Raw genomic sequence first — 20,931 nt, 5'->3', positions numbered from 1 at the left:
GTAGGAGGTGTCCATGAGATAGGAGCAGAAGAAACTTTGCCATTACTTTGCCATTTTGCCTCCACGCCCCCCCCGATTGTGCGCGAGCTTCTCCTCCTGTCCATACGGTAATCTCTCTACTGTGCGACAGAGAGTCGCGTGGGTATGACGCAATCGTTAGCCTATTTTTACAAAAACTGCTTCTACAGGGCCATAACGTAAGATACAAGGTAATGGAGCCTTTTATACATTTTCGTGTTTCTTTAGAAATAAATAATGGACAAATGGTGTCTTTAAACGCCTCAGATGTAAAGTTATTCGCTGTCAAAGTGACGCCAAAATGAATGGGAGTCAATGGGATGCTAACAGCAGGTGATGGTCTGCTAGCCAATGGCGGCGCCCGGGGAAGCTTCAAAATAATATGAAACGCTGCCCCCCTGGTTAGTTCTCTGGATTTCCTGGAACATCAAAAGTTTAATAATTCTATGGGTCTCACTTGTAGACTTTCTGCGCGAGGGCGCCCTCCGGTGTCGAGTATGAATGAAACAAATTACATATGAGTTTAACGCTCCATAATGCTCACATCGTCCTATTTTGGATAATAATACAACAAAAATATTCCTCTCTAAAGATATTTGAAATAAACATCCATACGTTTTTATCCGAATGGGCACACTAAAATCCTCAAGGGATGTAAATATAACAAAACACAGAAAGGCGTCAGCAGTCAACAGGTTAATGTAACATTTCCCGTAACAGGACTAGCAAAATATTTGCGACTTACTCTCTGTAAGAGTAGTGGCGAAATCCGCAGGATGATGGACGAGGAGGTGGGTGAACAGGTTGGTGGTATTGGTTATTTACTTGTCATATTAGCATATGTGTACTATTTATTTAAAATATAACGGTTATCACGATATATTGTCACACCCTTTAACAAGGTATCGATATTTCATGTTTTGAATATCACGGTTATCGTCAATACCCGTAATAGCGCGTCACCCTAGCTAATGCCAATAAGAGCAGGGTCTCGGGATTTACACTTACTTTTTAATTTCCTTCATTCTCTCTGTCTCTGTATCTCCTCTTTCACACAACCTACTTCATTCTATATTTGTATGTGAAAACTGTGTGGGCTTCCTCATGAGGCTTTGTGCGTGTCTTTCCGTGCAGTCTTTACGCGACCTTGGCATTACCGCCACATCACACTCCCTCCAGACACACACACAGCATTGTCAGCTTTTCCTGCTCTTTAAAAATTTACAGTTTTCGTGCTTTGCTGCTTTTATTCTGTCCACGGACACAATATTGCGACTCTTTCAGGACAGAACAATTAGCCTGTGCACTCCAGTTTAAGAAATTTCTTAAATTCTTACAAAATTCTTGAAATTTGCACACAAAAAATTCATTAAGAAACCAAATTGATTAAGATAATAAGACCTCTTTTTCGACAATATGAATTGTCATTTTGCCATTTTTTTTATACAATTTTGCAAAGTAAATGTATGGTGTTCTGAAAATATTTTTTTTGCAGTTAAATAAATGTAAAACAATCAAGCATCCTTCCATCTTTGTAAACTGCAACAGTTCCTCAAATTATAAATTAAAGGCCCATAATGCCACACAGAAATATGAGTTGTATTGGCATCAAACTATTCAATATATTGCTGAGGGTTGTAACATGACTTATGAATTATCACTGACAGCACTACTGGGATGGTAGCCCACTAAATCTAGAGCTTGGTCTCCACACAGATGGTCTAAATATTAAATGTAACATAATCTAGCTCTCCCGTTGACTGTTTACTTCTTGGTCAGGCCGATAAATGTTTAGGTTACTCCTGCCAAGAGCATCCCATTGGGCCATTTAGTAGCCCAATTGGCAACGCAGTCCAACAAAGCAATCCCAGTCCTCCGTGAAAATGCCTTTTCCTACCCACATAAATTCATCAAGCGGTGTGCTCTCTTTTGGTGTGCTAATGAACTAAAGGAGGAGAGGCAAGATACTTAGTGGAACTAATTTCCTGAATATCAGAACAAACCAAACACACTGTAATTACAAATAGGACATAACAGAGACACATTAGCAGCTAAACTTACAACTCTCCAGCAAATTCACTACAGCCCAGCAAAGTGTTCAAAAAAGCTCAAGAAAGAATAAAAAAGGAGAGGAAAAAGCATATAAGAGAGAGAGGAGAAAGTAGTCACCCAATGTGAATACTAAAGCAGTATTGTAAATACAGAAAATATCATGTTGTCTCAAACCCATTTTTACTACAAAAAAGCAATGGGATTCAAATAACAGTGTGTCAGTGTTGGGCAGACAGATAATGGGTCCCCGCAGGGATGTCTTACAGTACCTCTTATTTTCTTGCTTGTCAGTCTGAGAACAGGCCATACATGAAGGACAAAAGATAGTGCTTTTCCGCCGCTGCCTTTAACTTCATCTGCTCCTTTCATTCTGTGAGGCAAATATTCACCGCAGCAGCTTCTCCATTTACACTTTTTCTCCCTTCTCTGCTTACTTTCTGGGCACTATTGCATATTTTGAGCCCCAAACCTCAACTTTCTTCCGCATGGACTCATGTTACAATATTCTGCTCAGTTCTGCATTGATCGCTCCTTCTCCACTCGTGGTATTATACTCTCTAGAGCAATTTAGTCAAGAGAAGTGAAGATGCCTACACACAGGGTCCAAAATAAACACTCGCCAAGTGGCAAATTCAAGTAAAAAAATGTATTTGACGAGTAGGCTACATTGAAGTATGTTGAAACATAATGCATGCATTAAATTGCAAGAACTAGTCTGACCCTGCTTTTGTAATATCTGACATGAGTCAATCAAATTAAAGACATACAAATCATCTGCTAAAGATAAATGATCATCAGAAATGCGGACAAAAAATATGATGGGCAAAATCACAATGCAAATTTTCTCACTATTTGGAAGGTTAATTAAAAGTTTTACTTTTACTGGACTGAAAGCGAGAGAATGTGGCATAAGAAGTCAAGAGTTCACCTTTGCCTTCCCACTTTTTACATGTGGTCCATCAAACCCTTTAAATTCAGTTAAACCGAAGACATTCCTTAAGTCTAAACTCTTTTTCTTGTCACAGACTTTGAATTTCTTTCAAAGAAAATTATACAAATACCAGCAGTCTTGGAACGTTGCTTGGCTGATGAAATTAGAAGACCGGAACTAAATGTGATATAATTGCTTAGTTTATAGATGAGAGGGGGAGCTGTCAGTGGATGAATTAATGAGTTTCAGTCATCAGCACATTAGTAAATGAGCATCATTTACCAGCATCCCACCAGAGCTCCCTCAAGTTTAATCTGTCCGATGGATTCATTTCCATAATGACATGTTAGTAGTCTATGTAGTAGAGGGCTCACCTGCACACACTGCAGACGAAACACTGTGGATGATATGTGCGGCCCAGTGCAGAGACCACCTCCCCTGATATAAAGTCCCCACAGCTGTCACACTTTGTGCCGTACAGGCGCTGGTAGTCTGCTGTGCAGATGTACTCGCCACTCTTCTGGAAGAATCCGGAATGTGCCAAATCACAGCCACACACTGGCAGAAAGAGAGAGAGACAGGAATAGAAATCAACATGAGATCATTGCCATGGTATTTTAGTAGAGATAAAGATGGAATGGGATTAAGGATGTTGCAAGCCAGGATTGAACTTGTGCTGCCAATTTAAGCACCACGACTCAACACTTGATATACCATATTTATGTGCCTTGATTTAACACAGACAAAAAACAACTAGATTGATTTTTGAACCTAGTTTCAAGTTGTGGAGTTCATGCAGCTCAAGTAACTCTTGCTGACGTTTTCAATCATATTGTTGATTGATTGCTGATTATAAAATTTTAATGAAAAAAAATAAGTCAATTAGATGCAAAAAAACCCTGCTGTCACAGTCACTACACCGTCTTTACTCTACACTGTAGCACAAAGTACACAGAGAGAGAGAAAGATAGAGAGAGAAAGAACTGATTGCAAGATCTGGCTCTCACCAAAGATGGCTTGGCTGCTTTGACGTGCTCATTTACAGGAAGTGCTGCATTCAATTTTTTCAATTGCTTACACACTAAAATTAAAACTTATTAGCAAAACCTTACACTCAAGGAGCAAAACACCAGCCTAGCTTTGCACAACTGTAACCACATTGTCAGCTTCACACTTTTTGCAAAACATTACACACAGTGATTTGCAAAACACTAAACTCACTTGTATGCATTTGACACAGACATTTATCATGATGTAATTTCCTTGCAATTTCAAAGCAAAGGCTTTCAAATGAACACACCCATGAACCAATTGGTTAAACACAGCCACCAGGTGTGCACACACACTGGTGCTTAATTGTAGACACACCAATCAGGTTTAAGCACTATAAAAAGGCAACAGGTAAGTTCACCTGTCTTCAACAAAAATGAACGGTGTCAGAGGAAGAGGGAGAGTGCGGATGAGAGGGGGAATCCGGTGAGTACCAGGTGGAGGAAGAGGCCAAGGTAGAGGTAGAGTTAGAGGTAGAGGAAGAGGAAGAGGGAGAGGAAGACCTGGAGGAGGGGTAGGACATGCACAAAGAAGAAGATAACCAAATCTGTGTAACGAAATTCGTGCTACAATTAAGGACCATGTAATAAACCACGGATCAACACTGAGGGAGGCTGGACTGAGAGTACAGCCTAACCTAAGCAGTTACACGGTGGCATCAATAGTTCGGACATTTCGTCAAAAGCACAGGTGAGAGACTTATCTTCTGTCAACAGAAAATCCATAGCTTACTGCATGTATCAACAGTTTTGGTATCTATTCCTGTATTATTTTACAGTAAGCTGCATGTATTTTGTTTGGCCAACATAGGATTGAACGTCGAGAACACCAAGGAGGGAGGGGCCCCATGTTCACACAGGAGCAAGAGAGAGAGAGATCATAAACCTCGTTTTGGCCAATAATGCAATCAGACTTAGAGAAATTCAAGCCCATATTGTCAATGATCACCCAATTTTCAATAATGTCCAACAGGTCTCTCTGTCAACAATAGCCCATATCCTTAAAAAACATCAAGTTCTGATGAAACAACTGTATAAAGTGCCATTTGAAAGAAATTCAGACAGGGTGAAAGTCCTGCGGCGTGAATATGTGGTGGTACGTTTTGTTCACTGACTGTAGTATTGTGTACTGCACACATAACCTTTTTACTGTACATGTAATTTTACTGTATAGCAGACCTACAGTATATTGATCTACACAATGTGATCTTTTGCTGTATTTCAGAGAGTTTTGCAAATGGATGCGGAGGAAGTCCCGCATGAGTTTATATACATTGATGAGGCTAGCTTTAACCTGACAAGAGTGAGAAGAAGGGGAAGAAACATCATTGGCCACAGGGCTATTGTCAATGTACAAAGGCAACGTGGGGGTAACATTAACCTTTGTGCTGCCATTACACAGAATGGGGTCCTCCACCGCAATGCCAACTTGGGTCCTTACAACACTGACCTCATTCTTACATTTTTAGACAGATTACACAATATTATCACGGCAGCAAACCAAAGGGATGCAATACATTGTCGTCTGGGACATTGAAGCAGCATCCATACAAGGGTGGATTCGTCCCTCCAAAAGATTCTTCCCACGTTGCCTTGCAAATGAAAATATAGCATGTGATGTTGACGAGGCTCTGAGGGGTCGGTACTGAAATGGATATGTAATTTATGTTACAGTATTACTGTAAGCTTACAGTACAATGGTTTTGTTATGAATGTTTTGTTGAAATGTTCAGTATTGACTGACTATTGACTGATATTTTCAGTGATCTGGTGTTGGTGAATTTATTTTTACACTTTCTTTGTGTAAATGCTAAGTGTTTTAAGTTGAGCACAGGAGTGTTTAACTGATTCAAACAGAATCAGACCATATGATGGTTGTGTTTATGTTATCACAACAAAATAAGGTTTTTATAAGACATTGTATAGTTTTGACATTGAAAAGTGTTCCATTTTGCAAATGATCTGAGGTGTTGTGCTACTTTGGTGTATAGTGTTGTGCTAATTGTGTGAAGGGGTTTAAAAAAAACTGGGCCCTGTTTTCAAAATTGTGCTTAAGCAATTGAAAAAAACTGTAAGAGGAGCAGTGTGAAAATTATGAGTACTGTATTGCCTTATGTGTGGTAGCATGGACTGAAAAACAGGGGTATCATGACGGTCCCACTTTATATTAAGTACTATGTACTTACATCGAAAAATAAGTACAATGTACTTATTGTGTGGATGTTGTATTGTAAAACACTTGCTGCTATTGAGGTGTGACACTGGTAAGGTTAGGGTCAGGTGTGGTGGTATGGGTAGGTTTAAGGGTGGGTTAAGGTGTAAGGGACAGTAAAAACACAATTTACGCAGCAAAAAAGAGAAGTGTTGTAGCTATAACACTATCATTATTCCAGCACATACAAATAATTCAACCTACAAACCCAAACTGAAGATATAAAACCTCAATGTAGGAATGTTATGCCTCTCAGTGTTATCCCATTGGGGTTTTACCAATAATTATGTGATAATGGGAAATGGATTATAGTTTGAGGTACATTTTCCTGAGGAACCATATATTATCAGCTTGAATCCATACATACATGCAAACTAACATGAAAACAGTTAACAAAAAAATAAAAATAACAGTTAAATAAAAAACTTGTGTGTGTGTGTTTGTGTGTGCACACACACATGCACACACACACATGCACACAGTCTCCCAGCCCTCAGCATCCATCATCCTTGCAATGACAGCTGTGATTGGCTCATGGAATAGGCAATGATTGCCTTTTGCAAAATGTGTCACCGTACTGTAAATCATTCATTCAAAGTCAAATATCCTCGTAAGTCATTTGTATGTCTTCTTAGTCCTGTATTCTAAGGCACAAGGATTGAATGACCTTCTGCTGAGAAACTCAAGCAGGTCATTTAGAGAAATAACGGTAAATTGTGAGATGAAATCTGATCCTCGCTGATTATGATAAGGCCTCTATGATTCTCATTGGTTGGCTTCTGATTGAAAGAACCCATGCAGGAGTGAAAAGACTTTCTCAACTCGCTCATCTGTCCTGATGCTATCACTATGTCATTGAACTGCTGCTGTAACACTGAATAGCTGCAAGAGTTGGGCAATTTTAGATATACAAAATATATATTTGCAATGATTTAGCTGGGAATGTAAAATTATACAACATTGTGAATTTCATGCACTTTTGATTTGGCCATCAATTTTCCAAATGGCCATGTCATCACACTATATTTATAATATATATTTTAAACTCTTACAATAATATATACAGTGAGGAAAATAAGTATTTGAACACCCTGCTATTTTGCAAGTCCTCCCACTTAGAAATCATGGAGGGGTCTGAAATTGTCATCGTAGGTGCATGTCCACTGTGAGAGACATAATCTAAAAAAAAAAAAAATCCAGAAATCACAATGTATGATTTTTTAACTATTTATTTGTATGATACAGCTGCAAATAAGTATTTGAACACCTGAGAAAATCAATGTTAATATTTGGTACAGTAGATTAAGATTCTCTATTGGGTTTAGGTCTGGAGACTGGCTAGGCCACGCCAGAACCTTGATATGCTTCTTACAGAGCCACTCCTTGGTTATCCTGGCTGTGTGCTTCGGGTCATTGTCATGTTGGAAGACCCAGCCTCAACCCATCTTCAATGCTCTAACTGAGGGAAGGAGGTTGTTCCCCAAAATTTCGCAATACATGGCCCCGGTCATCCTCTCCTTAATACAGTGCAGTCGCCCTGTCCCATGTGCAGAAAAACACCCCCAAAGCATGATGCTACCACCCCCATGCTTCACAGTAGGGATGGTGTTCTTGGGATGGTACTCATCATTCTTCTTCCTCCAAACACGTTTAGTGGAATTATGACCAAAAAGTTATATTTTGGTCTCATCTGACCACATGACTTTCTCCCATGACTCCTCTGGATCATCCAAATGGTCATTGGCAAACTTAAGACGGGCCTTGACATGTGCTGGTTTAAGCAGGGGAACCTTCCGTGCCATGCATGATTTCAAACCATGACGTCTTAGTGTATTACCAACAGTAACCTTGGAAACGGTGGTCCCAGCTCTTTTCAGGTCATTGACCAGCTCTGGGCTGATTTCTCACCTTTCTTAGGATCATTGAGACCCCACGAGGTGAGATCTTGCATGGAGCCCCAGTCCGAGGGAGACTGACAGTCATGTTTAGCTTCTTCCATTTTCTAATGATTGCTCCAACAGTGGACCTTTTTTCACCAAGCTGCTTGGCAATTTCCCCATAGCCCTTTCCAGCCTTGAGGAGGTGTACAATTTTGTCTCTAGTGTCTTTGGACAGCTCTTTGGTCTTGGCCATGTTAGTAGTTGGATTCTTACTGATTGTATGGGGTGGACAGGTGTCTTTATGCAGCTAACGACCTCAAACAGGTGCATCTAATTTAGGATAATAAATGGAGTGGAGGTGGACATTTTAAAGGCAGACTAACAGGTCTTTGAGGGTCAGAATTCTAGCTGATAGACAGGTGTTCAAATACTTATTTGCAGCTGTATCATAAAAATAAATAGTTAAAAAATCATATATTGTGATTTCTCTAGATTATGTCTCTCACAGTGGACATGCACCTACGATGACAATTTCAGACCCCTCCATGATTTCCAAGTGGGAGAACTTGCAAAATAGCAGGGTGTTCAAATACTTATTTTCCTCACTGTATATAGATTGTCATTTATTGTGATTAGCTGTATAGTTTAGGTCATAAAAATAATATTTTACTGGTGAGATGTACAAAGATGACATGAACCCTAAAAAAGAAACTGAATAGAGGCAGAATAAAAGAATAAAAAGGGCCAAAAGTCTGATCAGAACAGTTATATTGCCAGTGGGCACTAGGACTGCTGCGAAATCTTCACTGTGGTCCAGCAGCTTCAACAGAACTGGGACTTTGACAGAAATCTGGAGTCTTTGGCAGTGTAACCACATGTGCAGGGAAATTATAGCCCTGCTGTGAATGTCTGTGTGTATGCGTGTGTAAGATAGACACTGTGCCAGGCAGCCGCATTTCAGACAACCACAAAACAATGGCATGCTGCTTCAAATGGCCCAACTGGATTGAAACCCTGCAATAAAAGAGAAAACTCTGGAGCACATGACATTTGAAGCCTAATGGACAATGAAAAAAGGAAAAGGCCTTTTCAACTCAAATAACTTCCAGAGACAGACAGAATTAAAATTTCCGCAAACTAAAGCAGTGGCAAAACCGTACAGATAAGAAACTTTAGGGATACACAGTGGGTTGTTTTGTAACAGCTATTCATAATTGAAAGTAGTAATCTACATTTAAATCATTTGAAAAAGTAGTTAGCTTCACCACAAGCTCTTCGCAATACGTAGCTAACGACTGAAGCTAATTAAAAGGGCAATATGTTCAACTACCTAATTATATCATTTATAAATTAATCGTGTTTCTGGCACAAAAACAATGAGGGTTTCTCATTTTGGGTGACAGCATTAGACTTGAACAGATATATTTTCAAAATAAAAATATATTAACAGAAAAAAATAGTTAAGTTAGAAGTGCATGGAAGGTACTTTTCTCTAATTGTCTCCTTTTCAAGCACAATATGTGCTGCTTCTGACATGAATGTCAGAGAATAGCTGCCGTTTACTGAAAGGAGGACTTGTTATTCCATCTATGATGCTGTTGGCTCATGGAGTTCCCAAACCGACAGCTCTTCACTGAGACATAGCAAACAGACATGCAGGCTGGGCCACGAGGTACTGAGAGAGGGTTCAGACTAAGAGGGTGAGACAGCATGAACTGAGACCCAGAGGGCCCGTGCTTTGTTCTGGAGCTGTGCCTGTATCCCTGACCACAAGACAATAATCCTGAGCTCAACAAGAGGGATGAGAATGATGAAGCTCTTCGAGGTTCAGCGTGAACAATATAACCAGAGGCCTTTTAGAAAGAGATGAACCGGTCACTGCTGGTCCCTGCAGAGATGCTGAATGGCCAGATAGAGTAATGTCGACGTTCTTGTGAATATTCGGATTTCACCGTGAGAGCACATTCACAGGGACTTCATTATATTTCTGTACCAGTGGATTGATTAACTGGTGGTATGCAAGACCAAAGTATTTAAGCCAGTTATATAAAATACAGAAATGAAAAATGCATATGTGTCCCAAAGAGAGGATTCTTCCTGTCACTGGGGCAGTAACCTAAGGTACAAAAGTGAAAAGGTAGATAATTTTACCTTTTTTACCCCTAAATTGTACATAATAGTACCTTAAATGTACATATTACTAGTACTTTAAAAGTACATATTAGAACCTTAAGTGCACATATTAGTACTTTAAGTGTACAAATTAGTACCTTTTAGCTTTTGTATCTTAGGGTACTGCCCCAGTGACAGCGTTGTATACCGCTGTTCCATACCACACTTCCATATCTCCACAGGAGTGTGTTATGAGAATGATAAAAAAATAAAAAAATAAAACACACACACACACACACACGCACCAAAAATATAATTAAGCTAATGCATTTATGATTGACTGAAATGGATTGATCAGATGAATCTAAATGGTTTTTAAATGGACTGGTCAAATAATCAGTAAGGAACATTTCAGGTCTGATAAAAGCCGCACAGAATAGCAGTTCATTGGCTGAGAGATTGGTGGGAGGGACGTCCTCTTTCACAGTTGCCATAGGAAACCTAAACCTTCCACGGTTGCCCTAGAGACAGCAGGGTCCCATACAAAATGCCTGAGGTGTGAGACTGCTTATTTGTGTGGCTGTCCAAGTCACTTTAAGATAACAGACCGTATTCATGCCATGTGGAGGGCATGACTTAATTCTAACAGTAAAGTCTACAGCAACATGGTGTAGTGTGGCTTCAGGATCCTATTCTGAGGTAGGGTGTGTCTGCTCGGGCTGGTGAAAATTCACTAGGGGTTTTGATGGCTTGAAGTAACTTCGTATAAATTACGGGCAGATGGATAGTCAATGTATCCATCTTAACCCAAAACTGAAAGTTCACTTTATCAGATGATATTTGATAATATGAGTTTTTGTAAAAATTGATAATAAATAAATAAATCAAATAGGTAATTTTTTATTTATTTAAATAAGATCTAAAGGGTCTGCACAAAATTTGAGAGCGAAAAAATTCTTGCAATACAGATCAATTTGAATTTAATTGAAAATATTTATCTTCAGGTTTATACATCTAACAGGACATATGTACACATACACACATATTATGAGGGGCCAAACAGAAAATAATTATATAGGTTCGTTATGAATATATAAATGTAAATCCGAATATATAGATACAAATCCGAATATTATAAGTCTGAATATAAAAATGTAAATCCGAATATATAGTTATAAATCTGAATATACTGTATAGACTGCTTTCAAGTCTCATCCATAGGCAGAGCGTGTGTAATGCTGGGCAAGGCTTAAGGCCCATTCTCACCAAGGACGATATCTATAACAATAAAGATACTAAAAATCATTCTCAATATTAAAGAATAGCAGAGTTCACATCGCAGCAATAACGATAATGGCACAGAGAAACAGTATCGTTGGAATAATTTTCAGAACAATTTTATCCAGCCGATGAAAGATAAAATCATTGACAGACAATTTTTGTCCAGTACTGAGTTCTCCATTCTCGCAAATCCTCTAGTTATAAGTTAACTTATAACAAACAAAGTGTAGACATTATGTAGGCTAAAGAGATTCACTCAGCTTCATTGATTATAGCGGAACTTGATCGCGATAAATTGAAATGAGTGACAGCTTTTTAGTGATTGCGCGCTTTTTAAATTGGCATGCCATGACATCACGCATACAGTATGCTTGCTTTTCTGTTTAAATTATACTGTAGTGGTTTGTGAACGTAGCCGCTTTAATAACAAACAATTTATTGGAAGTGTTTATGCTGGGATGTTTAGGTTGTTGCTAGGTGGCACGTAACTGAAAACTATTTCATGTGTTTTTAAAGAGGAAGCGCATCTCCTTAGCCTTACCCTGGAGTTGGTTCTCCCTCCACCTATGGTCTCATCCTTTCTCTCTCTCTTTCTCTGTGTTGAGGCATTTGCTGCTCAGTACTGTGATCATTAAAACCTAACTGATTAAGGACCAGCGGGGGGGATGGCTGATTATGTATTTATCAGCAGCCAACAGATGCAATTAAAATTCCCTTCTTCAGGACTATCCAGTACCCCAAAACCCAATACACTTCCATTGCCCCTTCTCATCTACTCAACCCTCCATCCCCCCACCCTTTTTACCTAGTATTTTCATTCTATTGCATTAAGTGGTACAATTACATTTTGTCATCTTCATTTGTCCGGCTTGCCCTCAACGCATTATCAGGTAAGCCAGAGAGAGAAAGACGTCTCTTTTACTGAAAGAAGAAAATTATGATGTTTGCCGTTTCCAAAAACATTTATGCTGAATCTGATACATATACAGTACAGTGGGGTTCAAAAGTCTGAGACTACCAGGAAAATGTAATTTAAACCTTAACTTTATAATAGTTTCATTTGTCAACTACAAATAAGTTAACATCAGCAAAGATTAATAAATGCAGCAGAAGTATTGTTTATTGTCATTTCATGTTAATCCTTTACTAATTCCATTAAAGATCAAAAGTTGTATCAGTTAACATTAGTTAATGCACTGTGAACTAACACGAACATGAACATTTGTACTAACTAACATTACCAAAGGTAATAAATGCTGCAACAACACATATTTTTTTCATTGTTAGTTCATGTTAGCCCATGCAGTAACTAATCTTAACATATGATACCTTATTGTGAAGTGTTACCTCATTGGCAGATTATGTATTCATCAGCAGCCAACATATGCAATTAAAATTCCCTTCTTCAGGACTATACAGGACCCCAAAACCCAATTTGCTTCCATTGCCCCTTCTCATCTAATCAACCCTCCATCCCCCACACTTTCTCCTTAGTATTTTCCTTTTATTTGCATCAAGTTGTACAATTACATTTTTTCATCTTAATTTGTCATCTTCATGTGTCCGGCTTCATTTTGCAAACTTAAAAACAAAAGAAAAATTATGATGTTAAATGAATAAATAAAATAAATCAAAACAAAATAAAATAAGCACAACAGCTGCTGTCATTAAAAGAGGGACAAACCAAATACTAGGTATTTTTCTATTCAAATTATTAAGCTGAAAGAAAAAAGAAATATATAAGTGTATACTCTACAGACTGCTGGACCTCTCTGTATACAAGTATTTAAATTCACATATAAAACTGTGATCTATATTACTTATTTTACTTTACTGTCATCATCTATTTCATTGTCAATTTATTGTGAATATGGCCAGTAATATGATATGATGGTCAGTATCCAGATTCCAGATTCATTCTCCATTCACCTAAATGTCACCTTTGGAGATGGGTTGGGTTTTGGGTATCGCTTGAATTTTAACGATTCTGATTCAGCTTATCGATTCCCAGTTTCGATTCCAATAAGGTAAAAACATTTAGTCAAACATTATATCAAACATATTTATTCTGTTTTGGCAAAACGTTTTGTTGCAGCTGATTTCCATGAACAAAAATCAGCAGCCTAAAGAACATTTTCCTATAGTTTTAGCAAAAACTAATATACATTTCAAACATTAAGACAAGTAAACAGTAATAAAATTAAAATAAATAAACAAATTATCAATATCCCAAATAAATAAAAGTGAAAAGTTCAGGTACATAAATTGTAACCAAATGTAAAATAACACTGCATAGTTTTCTTTTTATAAATAAAATATATATTAGCCCTTATTAAAGTTACAAAGGTTATTCAGTCAAGATCAGTGAGTGATTTTCTTTTTCTTTTGTTCTTTGATTAACGTTAATGTTTATTAGACTGCTGTGATTTTAAGACCTCATGCAGTATGCAAGATACTGTTACACATGCGTTTTCTTTTTACACTGTTTTTTTTTTACATTCACTTAGGCTATATTCCATATTATATATACTATATCTTAATTTCACCGACTGTGTTTACGGCTATATTATGACATTATTTAGTGTATATTTGTGCATTCAAGCACAAGAAGCCGCTTACGAGAACTCAATTCAGTTTCATGAACTATATGAGAGGCAGATCTCTGTGTGCGCGCTTTTGATGTGTGCACAAAGAAAACAGCACAAGTTGCAAGTAGAGAATTGAGTTCTCTTTGGCATCTTCTCGCACTTGAAAATGGTTTGAAATTACATTAAAATGTGCACACAGGAATCAATAAGCGGAATCCAAATTGTAATTTTATTACAAGTAGGCTTTCCGATTCCTGATCTTAAGTATACAATCCCAAAATTGGCATCAGTTTTGGATTCCCAACCCTAGAGATGATGCTCTATGATTCACAGCTCAGCATGTGTCTCTGCCTATGACAATGGTCCCCTTGTCTTCCTGCCTACCTGTCTGTGCCTCTTTCTACCTACTGTGTCGCTTCTCTCCAACCTTGCTGGTGCTAATGGGAAACTCATCAACTGTAATTAATGTGCTGTTTTGACTGAATGAAAGATGGAGTGAGAGTGTAGTGAGAGAAGAGGAAGTGATTAGTCCCTTCAGGGCCCTACACAGCCCTCCACTGAGCAACCAGATGGTCTTTTGTGGAGTGAGTAACCGCACGAAATCAAAGGAATGACAACAAAGAAATTATGGATATGTTGATAATAGTTAAATAAACCAAGGGGCTGAAGTTTCCTCAAAAGTGAGACTCATTGGCACTCCCACTTAAGTACTTATCTTCTGTAGTCTATCTAGGGCACAATTTAATATTCCCAAACATGAATAAAAATAAATAATGACAACACCGCATCAACAAAGTCCTACAATTTTTTATCCTGCTCATCATATCACTACTGTACAATATAACTAAATCTGAGTCATAAAAACTGTCACTGCTATCCCATTTTCAAAAAATAAAAAATAAAAACAATAAAAACTATACTTTTTATTCTGGCTTATCATCTTACAACTGTACATCAACACGATATGAGTCATCTATATCAAACCGGCCATTGCTTTCTTTTTTTTCAAATCAAATATTTGATATATATAAAAAAAAATTTAAAAAATATTTGTATTATTTATATTTAATATTAGTATCTAATCATATGTAAATATTAGTGCTGATTTATAGGAAATTTAACATAATACCTAATACCTTCATGTAAAAATGAACTGTAAAAAAGCTTTTGAGGCACCTGTGTTACCAAGTGATAAAATTCCTCCACTCGCACTCCATCGCATCTCTGCGATCAGTGTACATTATCTCTACTCTCACATTGGGATTTCTTGCATCCTGTTAAACCTCTAAACTTGATTTAAACAGACAGAAATAATGTTTTCAGCATGTCTTTGTTTCCATCTCCCTCCAAGGCTGTGTCTCTCCTTTAGCTGCTTTCATTAACCTACTAACCTCTCTGAAAAATGCCTAATGGTGCAGCAGCCCTCCAGGTATAAGACAGAGAGAGACAATATTCATTCCTACACTGCTTTAGATGGAACTTTTATCTGACATGAGCCTATTTGGAAATTACAAAGTAAAACCCCTGTATTATTCACAGGTTGTAGAATTAATGCATATTAATTTATTCCAAATCAATATAGATGGTCCAATTTCCAGTCTGGGGTTTCTCTATGTTGACATGCAGTAGGCTAATTACTGACACCTTATCTTGATCTTCAGGAACAACATAGGGAATTCGGTATCTAATACTGCCACTGTCCTTTCATCTGTAGGAGAATGTCTCCCCAGCAACTATCGCATGGGCTTAATGATTGGACGGGCATACGTTGCCATAGTTACGTGAAGCTCCCATCCTGCTCAGTCTTCCTCCTCCAGCGGCTGACAACTCAGGAAGAGAGGGGCTCCAACACAACACATATAGTAACTGACCCTTTTATCAACCCCATCACAGCTGCTTTACAGTACACAACTACAGCAATTTGATGTTTAGAGCACCTGACATGTATTTGTCCATTTGTTTGTTTGTGTGACTCTTGGGAGAGTTCAAGAATTTGTAGTTTTTTCAGACTGGCTTATCATTATAGGAATGCATAGGAAACATAACAGAATCTGCATATGCCTTGAGAAAACAAAAAACATCTTACGCAGCCAATTAACTCTCAGCTTTTAAAAAAGGCATCTGTTTTGACAGACATCTTAATGACCTGCCACTCCTGTTCAGAAGAAGCAGTGCTGCGCAGCATTATTTGATTAGTAAAGTAAACTGACTGTTTGTGAGTTACAGCTCTGAGAAGAATTTGTTGACTATGACAAAACTGCAGAAGTCGATGTATATTCAGCAGTAAAATATAATTTATTTAACTGAAAGTTACAACTAACTTGCAGATGGGGGCCATTTGCTGAAGAATTTATTAGGCATGCCCAATGACTATTGTCATGTTATGGCCATTATCCCATAAATGATCGATATTAAAATTCTATATTTAAACATGTTAAACCAATCATATTAAATGCTAAAAGTAAATTTAGTCATCCCAACATTATAATGTACATGCAATATGAAAAATTGATATTTATTTCAAGCTAAAGATTACATTTAAAAATTATTCATGTTTTTAAATATTTACTTGCTGAAAATGGGGAAGTGCACTTCTGTCATGACAACTCTCGGCATGGTAATGGATATGGTAATGCTAATTTATTTGGTCTTGACGGAATAGATCTGCTATGCTGCTGCTGCTGCAGACTCAGAGCAAGTACAGAGACTTACTACTGCCAATACATTCACAGACATGCTGCTGTGAGTATGTAAGACATGCTGCTGCTGCGCAACAAACATTGAAATAACCCCCAGTAGCAGATCTATACAGGTGGAGCTGGGGAAGGAGGAGGGTTTCTGAAAGTGCGCTGCAGACTGCTAACAGCAAACAATGGCAAGTATTTGAATGCTGAAGCAGCAAGCTCACTAACAAATTGAGTTATCAAATCTGCGCCTTCTAGAGTTTCATGACAGAACTAAATATCCAATAAATATTCAGATACACAATACACATACACAATCTAATAATAAAATACTGGTAATATAATACACTTTAATCCAAGTCATTAGGTTTCAAAATCTGTTGTCTAGAGGTCGACTGCAATTGTCATCAGTAATTTTCTGTAAAAACATTGGCCATTTCAGATAGAATTTCTCCCTCTTGGAATTCTGGGTCCTACTTTTACCAATTTGAGATAATGTGCACAGGTGCCTCAGAACAATGCCCTTATCACACACAAGAGCAATAGAGAGAAAAAGTAGCATGGAACTGTAACTGTAAGGGGTAGATCACCCAAAAACTCAAATGTCTGTCAAATGTCTGTCATCATGAGGGTGAGTAAATGACAGAACATCATTTTTGGATGAACTTTCAATTTAAGTCTGCCAGTTTATGGATGGTGCTCATACCTATGAGTCACCCACTACAGAGGCTCATGTGTAGGTGAGCTGGTCTGGATATTTATTGCTCCGTGACATTGCACTCAGACATCCTGTCAAGCATTCAGCTCAAATAACCCACGCTTCTAGTTAAAAAGCAGCAGATTTACTTAAAGAGAGACCAGAAAATTTTATCATATGCTTGTGGTTCTGAGAGAAGATTAACATTCTCTCTTAAAGTATTTATTCCTGCGTTTTTCATGCTGTTTTCTCAATTAATTAGTCGCTTTTAAATGGATTAAAATAGCAAGTGGGCACTAATTATTCATTTAAATCCATGGAAATATAATAAAGTAATTTTAATAAAGCAATACATCCCATTAAAAAAAGAGAAATGATCACAGTTGACAGGAAACAATCTGACAACTATCATAATATCTACAGTTACTCTAACAAGTATTTTAACACACATACAGTAAAACGATGAGCATATGAATGTCATTGCTTCTTTTTGTGAAATTACCTGCTTAAAAGGTGCCCTTCTTCTTAAATACCACTTTTTTGATATTTTGTTCTGCAATGCAATGACATTCAAACTTTTACAACTGCTGTCCAAATACATTTTGGGGCCACTGACTGAATGTCTCTATGATATAAATAGTTGCACAGCTGTGTACATTATCTGTTAGCATTCATGTAGGAGAGAGAGAAGAGCCAACTAGAAAGCTAGAAATGAGTCAGGAGGTCAGAAAAAGTGTGTGACTTCCATCCCCCGCACAGCGCTGTTAGTCTCCAATCTGACTTTTATTTGAATAGGGGAAATAAATGCACAACCAAATAGAGATTTAATGAGTTTTTAGTGCCCGCACATGATCTAGCAAGAACCCCACAATAGTAATGCAGCAACAAATTTTTTTTGCCCTTGCATGAACGTGTGTGTGTGCATGAATGTGCATGTATATGTTTGTGTGTGCTTGAAAGGATGCGTGTACACAATGAGGAAGGATGAAATAAAGCAAAAGAACAAACCTTTAGAGCTCTGTTACTAAGAGTAACACGGCGTTCGTGACTCGACTAGTCGAGACTGTTTTCCTAGATGATGCCTGTAAACGCGTCGCGTAATGTACTGTCTTTATAAAGTATCTTCTTATTAAACTGTCTGTACACTTACAAAGTTCTCAATGCTTCGGTTTGCATGTAGGGACCCTCATTATGCTACTGTGTTAGTGTGAGGCTATTTTGAGCCTTGTTAGTGGTATTAACTAGCGATTTACTTTTACTTACTCTTATATACTAGCGTTATAAGCTAACGTTAATCTGTTTTTAGAGATAAAACTCTTTACATTCGATTTTCATGAAAACGCATCCCAGGGAACGATCGACTCGGTAACTATGTGTTAATTACCTCACATAATGTATTTAGTACATCACTAAGTAGTAGATTTTAGAAGGCAGGCAGCAAATGATGATTGAAAATGGTTTGTTGTAGCTTGATGGAATAGATGGATAGAATTAGGAGTGACCTTTGTCTTGTTTAATAATAATACAAATGATGATGATAATAATAATATCATCATCATTGATTTTTTTTAAATTATTACTGTCAATATTAATAATAATAGTTGATTTTTTGGACTTTCAAAGGTTCAAAGGACTTTAAGTTTCGTATCTTAAGTTTGTATTTTTAATATACATTATATTTATCAGAACTTTAATATATTCTGTTCTGTTGTGACAATAAAGTTAATTTAAAAAAAATATACATATATTTTTAAACTGAATTATATTATTTTAGTAAGGCTGAGGACTCTTAAATAACTACAAATAACTAATGTTAGGGAAAATCTGTTCATGTTTTGTTACACGTTTCTGGATTTAAAAAAAATATATATATCGGCCAATATATCGGAATATCGGATTTTTAAATCACCAAATATTTGTATCGGTATCGGCCTTAAAAATCCTTTATCGGTCAGGCTCTAGTATGAATGGGAGAAACTGCAACAAGCAATATGGTGGAATACGTCCCAACTTAAATAAAAGAGCAAATCGCTGATTGGTAAAGTTATTGCGTCACTGCAGCTGCCGTTAGAAGCATGGTCCTAAACCTGAGACACACGCTTAGGGCTGCAGTTTGGATTCCCCCATTGAAATAGACAGGACTTGGTCTTGGATGCCCAAAATAGCTTCCCGGAGGCGTTGCAAATATGACCGCCAAGTAAACAGACTTTCCTTGAAAGGGACTTTGCTCGCTGTCTAATGTCTACACAGGAAGATACCTTGTGAAGTCATCATGAAACTGAAGTTGCGATAATCTTTTCTTCCCTATTGCGACATATCCAAGTGAAACAGCTTCTCGAACAAGATAAAATGTAGGGCGCAAATGATTTTGTCCATCGCATATACACATAAACACATCATCAGAGAAGGCATGATTTTTTCCCCCCAAACCAGTTCAGCAGAAACTCCGCCCTGCAGCCAATTCTTACGATTTTATTGGTCACGACAATCACAGTACTGATTGCTTACACCAAACAGCAAACACTGATCCCTAAACCTACCCGTTACTGTAACCTTAACCAATGAAAGCTGCAGGGCGGAATAGGCGCTTTCCTCACGCACGAGCAGATCTGTTTGCTCTCTGGAGACGGCAGTCTTTCCGCTTGCAAATTCCGCCATGTAAATAGCAATTCACCATGGTGCGAGCAATTCCCTTTTAAAGGGAATGGGAAATTACACTTACAATTGCTCGTTACACCCAAAACACACTCATTACTCTTTAAGAGAATAGAGACAACCCTTTTAGACCATGCGCCGGGGACGCAACCATTTTTCCCGTCGTTAAACTAGCAAAAGTGGATTCAGACACGCCCTAAGTGCACTTGCGCCCTGCGCTTTAGACCATGCGCTTAGATCGTTAAAATAGCGCCCTTTATGTCTATGGACATGTGCTTCATACACAGGAAGTGAATACCAGTAATATGCCTGGCTGCCTCACCTTTACACAAACTAATCATTGGTGTGTCCTTGAAAACAGCTGGTTGAGTAATACAGTACCTGTGTGTGCACTACAGCATCCACCTCTTCTCATGGCCAAAGCCTGTGTAAACTCCCACTGAAAATGTTTCCACTGCCTCAGCTTCAGCTGTATCTACATGACCTTGGCCCACATGTTTCTTCCTGTGTGCTTGAGTGCTTGCTGTTTCAATTAGCTATAATTCCAAATGTATCTCCTTTTCTTAATCTCATCCTGTTTGCAAAGGCATGTCGTCAAGTAAAGCCAACCAATGTAATCTACTTGATTGTAACCCAATAGTTCCATTACAAACTATTGATTTTAGACCGATTACCAAGTCAGTCATGGATTCCAACAGCATGCCTTTTGAAATTAAACTGAAACTCTGATGGATAAAACCAACATAGGCTCATTGGAAAAAAATGTGCCTCG

At 37.9% G+C, this 20,931-nt stretch overlaps 1 protein-coding gene across 8 annotated transcripts in view; it reads right to left on the bottom strand.

The window, feature by feature from the left end:
• The window catches only part of ablim3 (actin binding LIM protein family, member 3), a 66,592-nt gene that overhangs the window by 33,778 nt on the left and 11,883 nt on the right, over positions 1-20,931 (bottom strand). For all 8 annotated transcript variants that reach the window (XM_084133983.1, XM_084133985.1, XM_084133984.1 and 5 more), the window contains exon 3: positions 3,376-3,559. In XM_084133983.1, the coding sequence (XP_083990109.1) occupies positions 3,376-3,559 (184 nt within the window). The remainder of the gene's footprint in view (positions 1-3,375; positions 3,560-20,931) is intronic.

This window comes from Abramis brama (assembly GCF_963993115.1).
Source record: "Abramis brama genome assembly, chromosome: 13".
Classification (NCBI taxonomy): Eukaryota; Metazoa; Chordata; class Actinopteri; order Cypriniformes; family Leuciscidae; genus Abramis; species Abramis brama.
This window is presented reverse-complemented; position numbering and strand designations above follow the sequence as displayed.